Raw genomic sequence first — 19,485 nt, 5'->3', positions numbered from 1 at the left:
ATGGAGACCTGGAAAAGTTCCCATTGCTCACATGAAATACAAAGTATGAAATAACATTTTTTAAGACAACAATTTTTTATCAATAAAACTAATGGTATGATAAAATATGAGTTATAATTGTAGTTTGAATCAGCATCCAGCAGAGGGTCCTACTTAGCTGGATTTCACTGGAGGACACGTTGAAGGCCAGACCGTCGGACCCTAAAGAGTTGCTGCTGTTGCACACTAGGCACACTTTTCATCCAGGCGATACAGAGTGACTCCTAATGACCCCACTCCCCAGGATTATCTCCCGGATGGGGATGTCAGCAGAATGATTGACCAGTTCTCCTGCCAGCTCCCAAACCACAGAGGGTAACGGGTTTCCCTGGCTGTCACAAGAGCATCAGGTCTGTGATAAAACTTTAATGCAGCGTGAAGAAGACAGTATCTCTGGAGGAACTGGAAAGCAGAAACAATCCATCGGCTTACGCATGTTCCAAGTCCAAGTCAGGAAAAACAAAAGAATAGAGCAAAACAGACGGTCTTACATGCAACATCAATTCTTGCAGGATCTGAGTGTTCAGCTCCATGAATATTAGCAGCTTCACAGAAGTAAAAATCTTCAGAGACTTTTGACACATTAAAACTGAAGTCCTGCTCAGAACTGACCACATCCTTTTTTTCTTCCTGCCGCCCGGAACCAGGTGATGTTCACTGCCGCTGGATTGGCAATGGTGGTGCAGGTCAGAGTCAAAGAGCTGCCATCCAGCACCGAGGTGTTCTTAGGTGGAACTGAAACACAGCATTTCAAACGTAAATAATAAATATCTTTGTATCATAAAGAAATAAAAGTGCAGTAGATATTTGGAAATTAGTACAAAAAGGCATAATTTTGTTTAAAATGGTCTTTTAATAATGGTCTTTTTAAGTGAGTAAAAACATTTTCTAACATATTTTACAGAGGAACCAAACTTTTTGTAGTCCCTTGATGCCTGATTTTATTTCCAACTATTGAAAAAAAAACTTAAGGTTAAGGTTTTTTGCTTTTGTATAGATGCTTAATTAAGTAAAGTAAGTTCAGAGAAGTGGTTTGATGCATGTTTGCATTAATAGGTGTGGAGTTAAATGAAGGCTTTAGATTTGCATCTATTCGGTAATTTGTAATAAAAATAATAAATTAGAGATCAAAATAATTCAAACAAATAAACAACCACAAAACTTTAGTTCATCAACATGAACTTGTTTTTCTTTCAACTTTAATATTTAATATTTAAAGGTCATACGGTGGTGGACAAAATTGTTGGTACCCCTCAGTTAAAGAAAGAAAGTCCACAATGCTCACTGAAATGACTTGAAACGTTCAAAAGTAACAATAAATTAAAATGTATTGAAAATTAAATAAACAAAATCAGCCATTACTTTTGAGTTGTTGATTAACAGAATTATTTAAAAAACAAACTAATGAAATAGGGTTGGACAAAAATTATGGCAACCATAACCCTTGTGCTATCTTAGATGACCCCACCCTTACATTGACGTGTTATACCATGACAAAGGCGGATAAAGGTGGAAAGATTTCATGTAACCAATGGACACCAGTGAAGATCACAAATCATTGAAGAAAAAAGGTTCAGAGCACTGTCTAGTGGGTCTAGATGACCCAATTCCCAATGTTAAAGTGCCTAGGATAGCCCAAGGGATAACTTAATACTTTGTTGCACGACCTTTTGAGGCAATCACTGCAAAAAATAGGTTTCTGTGTTTGTCAATGAGCCTTCTGCACCTGTCCACAGGTATTTTGGCCCACTTCTCATGAGCAAACTGCTCCAGTTGTCTCAGGTTTGACGGGTGTCTTCTCCAAATGGCATGTTTCAGCTCCTTCCACATATGTTCAATGGGATTCAGATCTGGACTCATAGAAGGCCACTTCAGAATAGTCCAACACTTCTCTTAGCCATTCTTGGGGGTTTTTGGCTGTGTGTTTTGGAGTGTTGTCCTCTTGGAAGACACATGACCTGCAACTGAGACCAAGCTTTTTGACGCTAGGCAGCACATTTCTATCCAGAATGCCTTGATAATCTGGAGATTTCATTTTACCTTACCCAACTTCAAGACACCCTGTGCCAGATGCAGCAAAGCAGCCCTAAAACATAAATGAGCCTCCTCCATGTTTTTCACAGTAGGGACGGTGTTCTTTTCATTTTATGCTTCATTTTTTTTTTTTTTTTTTTTTTTAACTTGTCCTGTTCAACAGCTAGGCAAACAGATGAGAGCTGAGGGCCTCTTGTGTTGGACATATTTTATTTTAACAAGAGGGGTTATTCATCTTCAGACAAACCAAAGGTATGTCTGAATAAACCCCTTTTGTAATTGAGGCCAAAATTTATTAATTTCAATCATGTTTGAAAATCTTTGGTGTTGGACCGGACGGAAAAGGAGAGAGGGGAAGAAGAGAGAGGGACGTTAGAGAGAGGGGGGGGTAGGAGGGTGATAATAGGAGGGGAAGGGGGGTAAGACCATGAAGCAGCATAGAGCAGACAGGTTTACTGGTTGTTTATCGTTACGGTACGGTTCAAATGTAGTACAAAAAGGGCGGGGCCTGTTCACACACACTCAAATATTATCAACACACCTGCTAGCCGCAAAAATGTCCACATGTCAACATGCACACAAAACAGATAGTGTTCACGAACGCATACCTATGCCTTTAAACCAACTAGTGTGAAATCTTTCATTCATTCAATCATGCAAACTATTAGTGCAAAGGTGAGCTAACACCTGTGCTCAGGTGAGTGTTTATGTTCTTCTAAAATGGATGGTGGAATGTGAAAAGAAGGAGGAGGAGCGCCCAGCCACCCCCACACCCATACCCCCGCCGCAGCAGCAGCGGCAGCCGGAATTCCCCCAACGCCACACGGGAACAGGCAGGGAACAACCGCCCCCCGGGCGACCAAGACCGCCACCCAGGCCAGGGCCAGCCGGACCGCCGCGAGGCCCCCAGAGCCAGAGAGCAGGGAGGCGCAGAGGGAAAGAGAGCGCCGCCCCAGCCCAGCCAGGAAAGCAGCCCCCCGCCGCGCCGGAAGAGCCCAACGCAGGGCCCCACCGGAGAGGGACGCCCACAGCCCCAGACGAGCACCCCACCACCACCCAGGAGTTCCGGGCATCCCCCCGCCCCGACCCCAGGTACGAGCCAGGACCCCCCAAGGGAGACCCGCTCCGCACTCCAGGCAGCCACCCACCCGGCCCACGGTTGGTCCAGGTAGGAGCAAGGCAGGGGCCCGCCGCCCCCGCCCAGGAGGGGGGAACCCCGGGGAAAAAAGGGCGGCCCACAAGGGATGTTATAAATATGGCCCGACCAGGCTCGGCCATGTTGGAAGTTTGGCGGGGCCCAGCGCCCAGGGGCAAGGACCAGGACCCACCCCCCAGGGACACGAACACCCCCGGCTCAGGTGTAATATGAACCCCCCCACCGTGCGGAGAGAGCACCGCCGGGCCCAGGGAGCCGGCACCCAAGGGACACGGCCGCCATCGCCAAGGGGCCCGCACCCCCCACCAGGGAAGGGGTAGGGGACAGATGGACCCAGGTCCCACCTTCCTTGTAAAATGTGTGTGCGTGTATGGGTGTTTGAGAGGGTGTTTGTGTGCATGTGTGTGTGTTTATGTTTGAATGTATATATTGAAGGGGGAGGGGTGTGTGTACTAAGGGGGGTGCAGTTAAAATTGGCGAGTAGGGCACTAAGGGGACATCTCCTGATTACTCACAGTGATGTCCCCTCACCCTCCACACCAAGGGGCCCTAAATGTCTAAGGTGCGGTTAAAATTGGCGGGTAGGGTGCCAGGAGGACATCTGCTGCTTGCTTGCAGTGATGTCCAAGCACCCCCCCTACCAAGGACCCTACATGTCTAAGGTGCAAATAAAACCGAAAGAGGGGGGGCCCACTCCATACGGCAACCATAGGAGGGGGGCCACTCCCAAGTAGCCCCCCCCCAAGGCGCATCGCAGGCTAGACCCCCCACCCCCTCACCCTAATATGAGGTTATATAAGGAAGGGGGTAAGTTGGGGACAGCTGGTAGACTGTCCCCCGGTGGTCAAACAGCCGTCCCCCAGCCCACCCCCAGCAAAGGGGCCAGGGCCACCCAGCCCAGGGGCCCACCCCCGGAGGCGCCGACACCCCAGGCCCGGCACCACCCACCCCACACAGAGAGAGAGGAGCCAGAAAGCGTCGCCCCCCCCCCCCGGAGCAAGCCCAGGCCCCCACCCCCAGACGCCGGCCCTAGAAGAGCTCTGGTCAGGCCTCGACGGGACCGAGGAGGCCAACCGGCCGAGGCAACCACTGATTGCCTCAGCGGAGACCCCGACCCGCTAGCCCCCCCGACCCGTACTAATAATGGGCCCCCCCTCCCCCCCAGAACGCCCCCCCACAGGACAGGGCCGACAAGCCCCCCACCCCACCCCACCCCAGACCCCGCAGCCGAAGCGGGTGACACCCAGAGCGACCGGGGGCCCCGAGAGGGTTGTCCCGTCCCGCCCCAGAGCCAGGGAAGGGCCGATCCCAGCCCCAGGTGCAGATGGGCAGCCCATCCGGCGCCGCTGGGCCCCCCCCACCCGAGCAGGGCCCCCCGCCAACCCCCCCCAGCACAGGCAAAGGGACCACCCCCCCAAGCCAAGCCAGACCACCACCCCACCCCCCCACCACGCACCCCCACACCCAAGCCCAGAGGACCACGCAGCGCCCCAGCCCGCCCCACCCAGGCACCGGACCCGACCCCCTGACCAACGGAGCCCCCCACCGCCCCCGCCAGGCACCGGAAGCCCCGACCCCCACCCCAAACCACGGCAGAAGGGCAAGGAGCAGCGACGACCAAGCCCCCCACCCCCTAAGTCATGGAGTCAACCACAGGAGACCAGAGAGACTGAATTCTTTCAAAGTTACTTGAGCTTTGGGCTGACATTTTTTCCAAGCTGATATGATCAAACAGCAGATTTCTGTGTTGACTTATGTTTATATTTTTCTTGTTTTTCCAATTTATTAAAATAGTTTTTTTGGCAATACAAAGAGTTATGAAAATGATAGAAGCTAATCCTTCTTCTATATCGATGGCACTCATGTCACCAAGCACACAAAGTGACGGTGAGGCAGTGATTGAAACCTTAAGCCAGACTGATAAATCGGCACATACCTGCTGCCAGAGAGCCTGGACAGGAGTGCAGAACCACAGTGCGTGCATGTAGCTGTCGGGTAGATTATTATCACAGTGCTCGCAAATGTCTGAGTTACTGAGACCCATCTTGAACATCCTCTGTCCAGTGTAGTAAATTCTGTGAAGAGTTTTGAGATGGATTAGCTGCAGATTTGGACTTTTTGTCAGTTTAAAGGTGTTTAGACAAAGTTCTGACCAGAAGCTTTCATCTGTGCTGATGCTCAAATCTGCATCCCATTTTTTTGTTGGAAGGGCAATATTGTTATCTAAATTACATAAAAGTTTGTATATTTTGGAGAGAGTTCTATTCATTGAAAAATTAATCAGAGTGGTAACTACATCTGGTAGCTTTAAATCGTCGTCTTTAAATTTATACTTTTTAGTAATACTTGATTTAAGTTGCTGATATTCCAAGAAGTTATTTATTCCATGTTTGTCTTGAAGTTCCTGGGGGGTTATGAATCTTCTATCAATAATTACGTGCTCTAGTTGTTTTATGCCCCCTGCTTGCCAAGCTGGGAAGTGAATCATTTTTTTGTTAATAAGGATGTCCGGGTTGTTCCAGATGGGTGTCATTTTGCACGGTTGAATTGATGATTTTGATATTTTGAGAAATTCCCACCAGGCTGTTAAGGTGGCATTTATATTAATGCTTTTGAAACAATCCTGTTTTTTAACTGTTTGGCTAATAAATGGTAGCTGTGACAGGTTGATCTTTCCACATAACGCCTGTTCCAAGTCTAACCATGAGTTGGTTTCTGGATTATTTTTTAACCATTTTAAGATGTATTGTAATCTATTTGCAAGAAAGTATTTGTGGAAGTTAGGTAATTCTAATCCTCCACAGTTTTTTGCAGATTTTAAAGTTTTTAGACTAATTCTTGCAGGTTTGTTGTTCCATAGAAAGCTTGATATGGATGAGTCTAATGTTTTGAACCATTTTAATGGCGGTTGTGTGGGAATCATTGAGAAGAGATAATTAACCTTGGGTAAGATTTTCATTTTAACCGTGGCTACCTTGCCCATAAGGGACAAAGGCAGGTTGGTCCAGCGTGTTAGATCGTCCTGTATGCTTTTCAGTAATGGGGTGTGGTTTAGCTGCACCAGTTCTGATAGTTTGGGGGAAAAGTAGATACCCAGATATTTGATATTTCCTGTTTTAACTGGGATTGTGAGTCTTTGTTCCATATTCCTGTTGAGTGGTAATAAAACAAACTTATTCCAATTAATGGAATAGTCTGATATGGAGGAGAATTCATTTATGATCATTATGCTTCATTTTTGAGTCTACCAACATAGAGCTGATGTGCCTTAACAAAAACCTCCAGTTTTGTCTCATCTGTCCAAAGGACATTTTCCCATAAGCTTTGTGCCTTGTCAACATGCATTTTTCTTTCTTTCACTTGTTCTGTCCAAGAGCTGAGCAAACAGAGCTGAAAGCCTTTTCTGTTGGACAGGTTTTACTATCACAAAAAGAGGTTATTAAACTTTCGAAGCCAGAGTGTAGATTTGTATATACCCCTTTTTGTTGTATTATTTTTTTATTTATTTGTTACGTTTAGTGTGTGTGGGGAGGGAGAGGGAAAGAATGTACGTGTGTGTGTGTGGGGGGGGTGGGGGGTGGAGGAGAGGCAAAGGAAGAAAGGTGAAAAAGTGGGGGATACAAGCAGTGATTTGAATAAGTTTTTAATTTAAGCTGTAACAATTATACCAGATCTGCTGGAAAGACAAATATTACATCAAAGGTGAAAATCTGACACGAAGATGAGCGGAGAATATCTGTCCATCAATACACTGTGGGTTAGGAGGATGAAGCAGACAGGGAGCAGTGTGGCAGTGTGCACGTGAACGTGGGGTTGGAGATACATCCATGCTGCCGAAGTGAACCGTGTGTTCATAAGGGGAACCAGATCCTACCCAGCCAGACCAGGAGAGGGGAGGAGAGACCCCCAGGCCAGGAGCCCCCCCAGCATTGGGACCCAGGCAGCCTGGGAGGGGGGGAGGAGGGGACTGCCCACCCAACCAGCCAGGCGCAGAGAAGGCCCCCCTACAGGGCCCCCCCCCAACGCCCAGAGGCATAAGCGAACCCGGTGTCCGGCCCCCAGGCCACAGGACAGGAGCGCTTAGCCGTACTAGGCTAAGGGGGGGCGCCGGACACCGAGACAAGGGCCAAGGACGAAGCCAGGGCCCCCAGAACCCATGAGCCGCCCACCACCCTACCGGCGCCCCGTCTCAAAAATCCAGCCCCGGCACGCGACCCGAGCAACCCAGAGATCGCCACGCACCCACAGCCAACCCCCATAACCCTAAACACTACAGCCCCCCCCCCCCCCCCCCCCCCGCCCGCCATATTGTCTGAGCTCCCCTCCCCAACCCTCTCAGTGCCCTCCCCTCTCTGTGATGGGGAGGGAAAGCCCCAGAGGGTTGCAGCGAGCCAGCCACCAGGTCCGTCCCACCCATGCACTCACGCACACATACTCACAATCTTCTAGTCAACCCCCCGCCATCACCCATCACCGCAGCCGACAGGGTACCCACAAGCCTGGCCGCCCAGAGAGGACCAGGCGGGTGAAGACCGGCCAACCCCACCCATGTATGGTGGTGTGGGTGAGCTGTGTGTGTGCTGCAGGTAAAATTGGAGGTCTCCAGTGTGGGGGGCCCCACCGCTGCCAAGCCGCAAAGCTCCCCAATCCTGGTTCTCTCTGTGAGTGGTGGCGGGCGTTTTTGCTAATTCCAGTCTGGCTTTTTTACAATTTTCTTTCAATAGTGGTGTCCTCCTTGGTCGTCTCCCATGAAGTCCACTCTGACTCAAACAACAATGAATGGTGCGATCTGACACTGATGTATCTTGATCTAGGTTTAATGTCTTTGGAGGTTGTTCTGGGCTCTGTGGATACAGTTCGAATTGTCCGTCTCCTCAATTTGTCATCAACTTTCCTCTTCCGGCCACGTCGTCCAGGGTGGTTGGCTACTGTCCCGTGGGTCTTAAAACTTCTAAATAATATGTGCCACTGTCGTCACCGGAACTTCAAGCCCAACCAGCCATCAACCTCACCACACATCAATGCATACTCCTCTGGAGTCAGATTTACAATTGCAAGAACTGAATTTTTCAGCATTCATCCAACAGCAGGTAATAGAATATGAGATACACACAAGAACATATTTGTCCCACAGAGAATATTTCTTTTATGGACATGGATAGAACACTCTACTTGTATATGAATGATTCATTTACACTGCAAACAAATGAAAATATATATATATATGTGTTCAGCACGTTTAATTTTGACCCAAAGTAACCATTTCTGGTATTTTTCCAACTTCAAATTCTGGTGCTTTAATGTTTTCAAATGTTGTCTGGGAAAATCATCATAAAAATAATTCTTTTAGGCCTAACATTTAGTTTTACTTACATTTTTCCACTTACTCCCATTTTATTAAAAAAAAAAAAATGAAAACCATGTTTGGCCTTACTTTTTGAGTCAATCCGATCTTTCTCCACAAAAAGCTCTATGATCTGTTATAAAAGTCTTCCTTATTTTCCGTTAGTTTAATGAGTATCTCCTACGGTGGCCCAGAAGGGTCACAACACTTTGGATTTCGGAACACAAAATAACATACTACAATTCATTAAAACAGAATAAATCATGACACAATAACTCACAACACAATAACTCACAACAAAATTCTCACAACACAACAACTCACAACACCACACGTTAACTCACAACACAATAACTCTCAACACAACACTTTAACTCACAACACTTTTCCTTACAACACAACAACAACTCACAACACAACACAATAACTCACAAACAATACAATAAGTCGCAACACTTTAACTCAAAACTGAAATACTGGTATTTTTACAAAGGAAGTGCTTTTATCCTGAAATTTCCACTGGGCCGGAACATCGATAATCACGTCTATATTCAGGGTTCATAAGCTCGTTCAAAGATTCTCCTGCAGCTTCTCTCCTGCTCCATCTGAGAGCCGTCTGTCTGTCAGCCGCTTCCTTCCACGTGTTTCTGTGTCTATGTGACCCACTTTGAAGTCTCAATGTCCCTCAATAACCTGAGAGGGGGAAATTAAAACAAAAATAAAAAAAGTTTTATTATTATTATTGTCATCATGAAAATAAGAAAAATGTCTGTTCGGAAAAGTTTGATAGATATTCACAGATTTGGACTTCACGCCTCAATAACTCTTCTGTTAAATTTTCAAATATGACAGCAAATATCTCAATCATTTTATAGCAACACGGAGAGTGAAATAAAAATGCATTTCTGAAGAGAAATGCATTTCAATGAGAATTGTTCTCTTCCAGCAGTAAATGCAGACATGCAGCGAGCCAACTGCCAAGGGACCGTCAACAAAGTGCAAGTTCAGAAAAAAGGCCGTTCTGTAAAAATTAATAATCTCTCTAAAAAGAATAAATGTCAACATTTATATGAGCTGGTAATGAAGACTCGTCAGCATATCAAATTCAGCTTTTTTAAGCTCAGAAATCGTGGAAAACGAGTAGAGTTGACTAAAAATGCATCTTTAACATTTGTCAGTGGAAAATAATGGTTACTTGGCTCATCTGACCATACGTCACTGAGCCCCGTATAGATGCTTCAAGTTTTTGGGTTGTCCGGGCCTGTGTATTAGAGGTACCTAAGGGTATTAAAGGGTATTAAAAAGGAGAAACTGTATCTTAAGACAAGTGTAGGTGTGTTTTACAGTTCCCTTGAGGCTTGTGCATCTCCCTCATAAAAATGGAACATACCATTGTTGTGCGTGCAGTAAATTTATTGTAATTTACCAGCATTATGTGATAAAAAGATTTCAGTCAGACAACTCTTGCAGAATAATATTTATTTCACAACATCTTTAGGTTGGCATTCACAACTTCGTTTTGGCATAAGGCTCTGTTCAATTCCTTGAGATAATTCTTTTTTTCCTTGAACTTTCGAGTAACAAAAACCCCGTAACGGAGCCCAGAGGTGGAAGCCGGGGAGGAGGGAGGGGGCGAAGAATGAGCGCTGAAGGTAAGAGAGAAGAACAGTTGTAGACCTGACTTAAATAGGACGCTGAGCAGGTGAGTTAATTGACTGACCCGCCCTAGGGGACTAACCTGTAACTCTGCAAAGTGTGCCTGCCCGAAATGCGACGAGTCGCTATATGTTTAATTTTCTCTGTAAACTTTGCAGTAGGAAGATTCTGGGGAAGTCTTTAACCCTTGTGCTTTCTTAGATGACCCCACCCTTACATTGATGTGTTCTTCCTACCATGACAAAGGTGGATAAAGGTGGAGAGGATTTCATGTAATCCATGGACACCAGTGAAGATCACAAATCATTGAAGAAAAAAGGTTCAGCGCACTGTCTAGTGGGTCTAGATGACCCAACTCCCAACGTTAAAGTGCCTAGGATAGCACAAGGGTTACACACTGTGCGTTTCTGTTCATAACCTGCACTGCATGAATAAGGAGAATCTGCAACCTATATTGGGTTGTAAACCAGACAAGTAAATAACATTAGGTTTCTTGACAAAACTTATTCCAAATCCCATGGTTATTCCAGCATTGCTGTAATGAAAGAACATCTTGTGTCAGCTGTATGCATGCTAATCTATGATATTCAGTACTCAGCAAGAATGGGGTCTTCCGAGGGGCTTTAAATAGTTTTTGCAATTTTTTTAACTTTAGTATTTTTAGTATTTTAGGAATATGCACACTTAAATTAGGGTCAAATAAATAGGATAAAGAGGAAGAAGAGAAATCTACAGAATGTTTTATTTGTACTGAAGCATATTGTGGCCGGTAGGCCTGCTTTTCCTCCAGTGACATGGCATACACGGCTGGCATGGCCACAGATCCACGCAGGGGCAGCTTGTAGGACCGCGCCTACTTCACTCTCTGCATATACGGGATTGTGTTCTGTGGACCTGCTGGCCCACGGTAGTGTCCACTGTACTGTTGCAGATTTGCAGATTTTATTGAATTTCATTTGGAAATTTGTTGTTCTTAGGGTTAGGGGCCCAGAGGGTAGGTTACAATTGAACCTATTGTTTTTGGTGAAACCGTACAATTTGAGGCTTATTTTTTTTTTTTTTAGCGGTGGTATTTGTTTTGCGGAGACGGGGCGCCGGTCAGATGGTGGGCGGCTCATGGGTTCTTGGGCCCCTGGCGTTGTCCTTGGCCCGTGTCTCGGAGTCTGGCCCCCAGTGGCCCCCATGGCTGCCGCCTGATACGGCTAAGCACACGGGCTTGACTTATACTGTCCTGTGACCTGGGGGCCTGACGCCGGGTTTTCCTATGCCTCTCGGCGCCTTCTCTGCTTCTGGCTGGACAATCCCCTTCTCTCCCCCTACCGGGCTGCTAATGGGGGCTCCTGGCCTGTGGGTCCCTGGTCTGGCTGGTCGGGCTGGGAATGATGTGGTTCCCCTTATGAACACACGGTTCACTCTGGCAGCATACATGTATTTTCACCCCCACGTGCACACTGCCACACTGCTCCCTGCCTGCTTCATCCCCCCCTCCTAACCCACAGCATATTGATGGACAGATGTCTTCTGCTCATCTTCGTGTCAAAACTTCCCCTTTAAAGTAATATTTATCTTTCCAGCAGATCTGGTATAATTGTTACAGCTTAAAATAACAACTTATTCAAATCAGTGCTTGTATTCCCCACTTTCTCACCTCTCTTCCTTTTATTCTCTTCCATCCCCCCACCCTCACATTCCTCCCCTCCCCCTCCCCACACAAACTAAATGTCACAAATAAATAAAATAATAAAACAAAAAGGGGTTTATACAAATCTACACTCTGGTTTATGGTGATAGTAAAACCTGTCCAACACAAAAGGCCTTAGCTCTAATCTGTTTGCTCAGTTGTTGGACAGAACAAGTTAAAAAAAAAAGAAGAAAAAAAAGCAGTGGTATTTGTTTTTAGTGGAATTTTTTTCTCTTTTTGTATTACTTTTTCCTGGAGTCTAAAGCATCAAATGGTGAACCAAGTGGTAGTTTTTCACAATTATGCGTGTTGTGCACCCTGGCTTTCCCAGCCACTCCTCTGCGTGGATTTGATTTGATTTTGTTAAATTGTCCACTCCTTCACTTTTAAATTGCTTTAGTTGATAATGCTTCTTCCTTTTAAAATGTCACATTGAACTCTAATTACTATTATTAAAAAAAAAAAAAAAAAAAAAAAAAAAAAAAAAACGACAACATTGTTTTCATCCAGAACCTACACTGGGTTGTAAAACTGGTCAAGTAAATGACATTAGGTTATACACTTTCCTGACAAAACACATACTAATTGTTTATTTGAACATTGCTGTAATAGAAGAAAAACCTTGATAATCTGTGATGCTGATGATGAGGTTTTTCCATGTTTTAAATACATTTTGCAAGTTAACAACTTGAGTATTTTTGGACTTTGAACTCTTTAATTACTGGAAAAGAGAAGGGATAAATAGGAAGTTGAGAAATCTACAGTATAGTTCATTTGCAGTGAAATGGATGGTGTAAGGTGACCTAAGGTGACGTGACATACAGGGCCGGCACAGACGTATATCTACGCTGGTGCTCCTTGTTGAAACAAGCCTCCTTCACTTAATGGATTGAGCGCAGCAGCTCAGCTGGACCAAGGTGGTGTTGATTCCACTTTGGCAGATTTTGTTGACTTTTTGATGTAATTGAGCATTTAATAATTGAGCAGATTGTTTTTGACAAAGCAGGGCAACTTCAGGTATATTTTCTTTTTATAGGTTGAGTTGTTTGTCTTCATACATTTTTTTTTTTACTGATGATCAATTGTTTTTCTTGTTCCAGTTGTCTGGCACCTTGGATGCTGGATTGAGAGTTGGTGGTAGTTTTTCTGTTCTTCTCCTCAGCGTGTTTTTGAACTGGTTTTGGTAAGCTCCCATTTCTGTGCTTTTGAATGACTTAAGCTTCTTACTTTTTTTGTAATTTCAGATTAAACTGTAATAAACTATTATTTAAACATTTGCACAGGACTGCTTTAAATATTGTGGTCTACAAACACAATGTTTGTTTTTGTCCAGCTTAAAAAATGGATGCTCACATGTTTTGGTGGTTGGTGTTTATTCATGTTGAGAAAAGTAAGTTATTTTTTACCACCATTTAAGATTTTATTCAAAAATATTGGTGTTGAAGTTTATTAACACTATCCTACTACTTTTTTCAATTCTACAGATGTGTTTTCTTACCAAGAAAATCCTTTAGTCTTAGAGAAGACCCAGCTCACAGCCATGAAAGGCTCTTGTGTCCACATCAAATGTAAACCCAAAAGTGCTGATATTTCTGTTGAAGGTGCAGACTGGTTTTGGTTGAAGGATGAAATTAGGACTGGAGAACATGGCTTTACTGGCACTGTCATTTACAGCACTAATGAATCAAAGTGGCCAGTCAGTTCACTCTTCAAAAACAGAGTAAACTTTTCAGATTTTTTACTCACAAGTCAAAAAACACGCCAACCAGAACAGATCTGCAACGTTTTGATTTGTGGACTTACTAAAAATGACAGTGGAAGCTATTCGCTGAGATTCTTTGGGAAATCTGAAAATGTCAAATGGACAACACACCCTGCAGCAAATATAACCGTTGTTGGTAAGTGTAAAAAAACATATTCCAAATTATGGCTACAATAGAAATTTAAGCTTAAAATTATATTGTAACAAATATTTTTAAATATTGCCAAGAAAATTTCAAATTTAAGATAGAACACTTTCTTTGCATCCCGTAGCAAAAAGTATTCTTTTTTAATTGTACTACAAGTATACTTAAAAGTGAGCCAGTATACTCAATGTTTACTTTTCATACACTATCTGTACACAAATCTTATGTTCCAATTTACTCTGAATAAGTATTCAGTTAGTACACTTCCTACACTACAGATACATGGTCTATAGCGTAAACATACTCCAGCAGTGAGTTTGTGTATTAAGTTTTACAGAAACAATTACAAGAAATTTAAATTCACAGAAAAACTGGCTTAATAGTCACATTACAAGAACAATTTGATGAAATTGAGAAAACATGTTTGCAAATTTCAAAGCAACATTCATGTTCTAATCCATTTTGTCCTTTTTGGGGACACGGGGCTGCTGGAGCCTATCCTGGCCACTTGCAGGCGAAAAGTAGGGACAGCCTGTTGCTACAATCACACACCAATGGAAAAGTGACTATGAAGCATGTTTTTGGATAGTGGTGAGAACATAGTGAGGAGAGAACCCACGCATGCATGCGGGAGAACATGCAAACTCCCCTATTGATGTCTTTGAACCTTCTTGCTGTGAGGCAAGAGCGCTAACCACTGCGCCACCATGCAGCTGCAATAGCTACAGTGGGACAAAAAATGTTTTTAGTGCAAGTTCTCCCACTTAAAAAGATGATGGAGGCCTGTAATATTTTTAGCAAAAGTATACCTCCACTGTTAGATGCAAATTGAGAAAAAAAATCCAGAAAATGACATTGTCTGATTTTTAAAGAATTTATTTTTGAATTATAGTGGAAATTAAATGTTTGGTCATTTGGTCACTAGCAAGATTTCTGGCTCTCACAGACCAGTAACTTCTTCTGTAAGAGGATCCTCTGTCCTCCACTTGTTACTTGTTTGAAATGCTTCTCTATATAAAAGACACCTGTCCACAACCTCAAACAGTCACAATCCAAACTCTATATTTTTGGGGATTTGGCTGTTGTGTTTTCAGATAATCCGTGTCCAATCACGTTTGAGGAGCCACCTGTGGTGTTGGATTCTGAAAAGGTCACACTCACATGCTCCACGGCACATACATGTCCTTCAAACCTACGGATGGACTCTTCATCTGGAAGACTCTCCCAGAGTTCTGGACAAGCAAAGAGCATTTCATACAGCTTCACTGCCAGCTGGAGAGAAGACGGACGGGAGTTTTCCTGTCAAACATCAGAGAACAAGGACAAATACTTGATCAAAAGAGTTCACTTAACTGTTAAACGTAAGTTATTAAACTATAGATGTTTAATTCAATTGTTTTAAAAGATCAAATGTCACAAATCAAGTCACACATCATACTGTCTTTTAATTTGATACAGTTTGAGATGAAAAAAAACCATTAAAACCTCATAACCAAAAAAAGTAGTTCCTACCTAACTTTTTGCCATTTTTTACAAACATCTTTATGCATTTTATTTTTGTTGTTGCCAGGGATTAAATGTTTTTATGTATTGGCCGATATCCTTTTATGTGTGTCAAATTTGTCAACACAGCGGTTCCTAAAGATGAAAAGGAAGATATCATATTAAATGTAAAAGAAGGAGAATCTGTGCATCGTACTTGCACTCACCCAAATGCAAAGTCCAGCACTATATTTCAGTGGATGAAAAACGGCCAGTGGTATAGTGACGGAGCTCGACTCGACCTTGAATCCGTAAAAGAGTCAGATTCTGGATCTTACAACTGTAAATGTGACATACCAGGAAGTGGAGAGTCTAGAAAAGTAATCATTGATGTGTCATGTGAGTATCTACATTTTTTATTCACTTATTATAGCAGGTGCTGTTCTGTTTATTCAGTTTTTTAGAGGTATTTATTGTGCCTGCAGGAATTTTTAGTATGCAATGCAAAGCTTGTTTCTGCATTGTAAAATGGTTAATGGGGGGTTAAGTGATTCAGACGTAGCTCTACTGATGGCCCAGGTGGGTAATGCACGGTCTGCCACTGATACGTTCCATATAAAAACTCCATACTCCAGTATGACTCATAGTCTGTAAAATATGGTGAATGGCTTTGTGCTTTACTGGATATCTCTTGTCATCAATTTCATCACTAATAAGTCTCGGTTGATTTTCTTGGCTGATGTGTTGCATCTTGGTCCACAGATAAACCTGAAGTTGAGGTTCAGATGAAATGGCAGAATCCCAATAGAGGCTTCAAAGACATTAAAGAAGGAGACGAGGTTACACTAGAATGTGTAGTGAAAAGAAGCAAGCCACAGCCTGACAGCTTTTCCTGGATCAAAGAATCCAGCTCTTTGCCTCTTCAGAAAAGTCAGACATATAAACTGAGGGTCAAACCAGAGGACAGAGGCTACTACAGATGCACAGCTACAAACTCTGTGGATTCTGGATCCTCACAACGATATCACCTCGATGTTCAATGTAAGCCAAGAATCTTCATTTGTTACATGATTCAAAACCTCTTACCTCAAGAAACTTTGTTTTCTAAACTTTATACATCTTTTAATTCTAGTCAAACCTCGAGCACAATTATCCTGCGTGGTGGTGATAAATACGACGTAAAGCTTCCAAACATAATTACAATAATTGTCTCGTTTTAACAATGATGGCCACCTTTGCAAAAAAAAAACAGATTCAGAAATCTTAATACAGTATAGTTGTAAAAAAATACTACAAGAGAAAGAGCTTTCCACCTGCAAATATTACTGTGTATTATTATTCACTGGTGTCCATGGATTACATGATATCTTTCCACCTTTATCCACCTTTGTCATGGTAGGAATAACATGTCAATGTAAGTGTGGGGTCATCTAAGATAGCACAAGGGTTAAACATGTCTTCAACGTGGATTCCTCAATCATTTTACATCCCCTTCAGTCAATCCAGTGATGATCCAAACGTTTTCAGCCACACATTTAATGCAACCTTGGCTCACAAGTCATCTTAAACCTGCATAGCTTCAAACAGTGAAGGAGAACAGACAAGCAATCAGATAAAACTGGATGTGATTATATTTCCTGTTTTGATTTTATTTTTGAAAAGAAAAAAGACAACATGTATACTTTAAAGTTTGCAGTTATCCTAAAACTTTGACTCTCTTGCAGTGGACAAAAAGGCTGTTTTGTCTTTGTGTGAATTTTAGAAGTACAAAAATTAAAATGCAACTGTCTGTTGAAAAAGTGAAAATGAATGAAATATGTAAAGTAATTAAAAAGTCTTTTTTTTTCTTTTCTTCTTTTTGAATTCAGATTCCCCTAAAAATGTGAAAGTAGAAGCAAAGCCTGGATATGTCGTAAAGGAAAATCAGCCTTTCTCACTGGACTGCAGCTTCTTTTATAACCCATCCGTCTCTTCACTCACCTGGATGAAGAAGATCAATGACGGCAGGGAAATGACTGTGAGTTCTGAGAGGAAATACTCTGTGGAATCTGCCAGTCCCTCTGACAGTGGATGGTACAGCTGTTCAGCTACAAATGATGTCGGAACAGAAAACTCCCAGCCTGTACAGATTACAGTCCATTGTGAGTATTATAAAAAGGGCAACACAAAATGTGAACCACCTGTTTCTAACCATAGAAATACTAAACTCATAATGTTGCTCTGCTTCATCTCTTCCTTTATTCTGCTTAGATGCTCCAAAACAAACGACAATCATCAAAGGCGAAGAGCTGTTGCATGATGGGAAACGTTTAGTGACTCTGAGCTGCAGCAGTCAGTGCTATCCTCCTGCAACTTATGTCTGGTACAAAAAACCAGAAAATAAAAAAGTCTTCAGTGGAAATCACTTCACAGTTTTCTCAGGCCAAGCAGGAGAGTACTATTGTGTTGCTGAAAATGAGATTGGTCTAGGAATCTCTGAACCCATCAGGCTGTTTGATAGTAAGTGAATGTAATGCAATTTAAGTGGACATACAATTATTCAATATTTTTTTGTCTTCAAAATAATTAGTATTAAAATTAGTTGAAAACAAATTCCCTTCTCACCCTTTAGGTTTGGGTCCTCTAGCAGACTCCTAGGAGCTTGAGGGTCATGTCCAGTATCTTGTGCTCTTGTCACACGCTGCAGGTTTTTGGGTTGTTCAGGCCTGTAGAGGGTTGTAGAGAGAGAGGACTGCATCTTGGGAGGAAGCCAGATGTGTCTTAAATTCTCTTAAGGCTCGTCTGGCAACCTCATGAGAATGGAACTTACCATTGTTGTGTGTGGCAAGTGTACAATGAAGTATTTGTCAGAAAATTGTAAGGATGATGTCATACAGTGTGCTCTTTAGAACTCCAGTCGTTAGTAAGAATGTGTGCACTCTTTACTGACCACACACAAATGCTACACACATGGCATGTTCAGATGATACAGGTGATATATGTCCAGTTTGGGGGAGTTTGTGGGGGATGACACTTTATAAACTTCGTTAGCACAGACATGTTATTATTCCGTGACATCTTCTCAAAGTCAACAGCCGTCAGTTCTCTATACTTTTCCCGTTGCCAACATATAAAAACGATCAAACGGAGATCAAACCTTTATTACATCACGCATAACCGAGATTTTCATTGTCTGTAATGACAACAAAATACGATTATACAGTTAGGCAACGTCCTTTTATTTTTCTGCACTTTAATGCAGTTAACGGAAGCTCTCTGTTGTTGAGGAAAACATAATCTCTTGTGATCACGGAGTAATCTGCTGTTTAAATGGTTCAGGCAGCCGAAAATCTTTTTAATTTTGATTATCTCATAATGAATTACAAGGTCTACAGTCTTTGAACAACAAATGTACAAAATAGTACACATTTTTGGAAGAAATCTAAATTTAATTGCTTATCTGTTGCAACGTTGGTCACAAAGAAGAAAAGAAAAAGTAACATAATATTCGCGGATGAGGGGGTTATTTGGGTAGCGAATACCCCAAATTGAAATGAAACCTATATAAAGCAGATCAGTCCAGTAAGAGCTAGGAACAGCAAAGACACTTTGAAAGACCCTCTGCTCCCAGGCCTCTGGTAGACGACCTGAGCTTGGTTGAGAAACCACCCACAGAGGGTAAGAAGAGAATTTGTATGTGTTTCTGTTTGTGTATAGATAAATTATTTATACAAATTCTGCGTCTTCATAATCAACAGATAGAATTGGAGCTGTGAAAATTATTTTGATTGGCACAATTTTTGGCTTCATAGCTTTTGTACTATTCCTTTCATACAGGTAAGAAACACAAAAAAAGGCAAACATTTTATAAGAAAAACACCAGTCAAGATTGCTCATAAAGTCTTGTTTGTTAATTAATTTTAAGACTCAGGAGGAATAAACTTCAGCAAAGAACCATGAACACATCAGTCTGCATTGATCATGTGGTAAGAAAACTCACTGCATTTTAATGGCGGCTCTGCTTCCAAACACTGGAACCAAACCTGTTAGGATCAATGTCTTGCCCAAGGACTCTTTAACACATGGCCAGACAAGGCAGGAACCAAACCTGCTGTCTGCAGATCAGGGCTTACTGCCTTAAAACATCTATGTCTAAAACATCTAAAACAAAGACTATGTCAGGGGTTATCTGTGGCAAACTAAAGGT

At 42.9% G+C, this 19,485-nt stretch overlaps 1 protein-coding gene across 1 annotated transcript in view; it reads left to right on the top strand.

Annotated features, from left to right (window-relative positions):
- Window positions 1-18,687, top strand: part of LOC144984437 (B-cell receptor CD22-like) — a 36,430-nt gene extending 17,743 nt beyond the window's left edge. The window contains exons 4-5 of the mRNA XM_078932766.1: window positions 17,168-17,440; window positions 17,550-18,687. Of these exons, the coding sequence (XP_078788892.1) occupies window positions 17,168-17,440; window positions 17,550-17,806 (530 nt within the window). The 3' untranslated portion in view covers window positions 17,807-18,687. The remainder of the gene's footprint in view (window positions 1-17,167; window positions 17,441-17,549) is intronic.
- The last annotated feature ends 798 nt before the right edge of the window (window positions 18,688-19,485 follow it).

This window comes from Oryzias latipes, chromosome 16 (assembly GCF_053564925.1).
Source record: "Oryzias latipes strain Hd-rR chromosome 16, Olatipes_Hd-rR_3.1".
NCBI classification, from domain to species: Eukaryota; Metazoa; Chordata; class Actinopteri; order Beloniformes; family Adrianichthyidae; genus Oryzias; species Oryzias latipes.
Note: the sequence above shows the minus strand (reverse complement) of the source record. Positions and strands in the feature narration are given on the sequence as shown.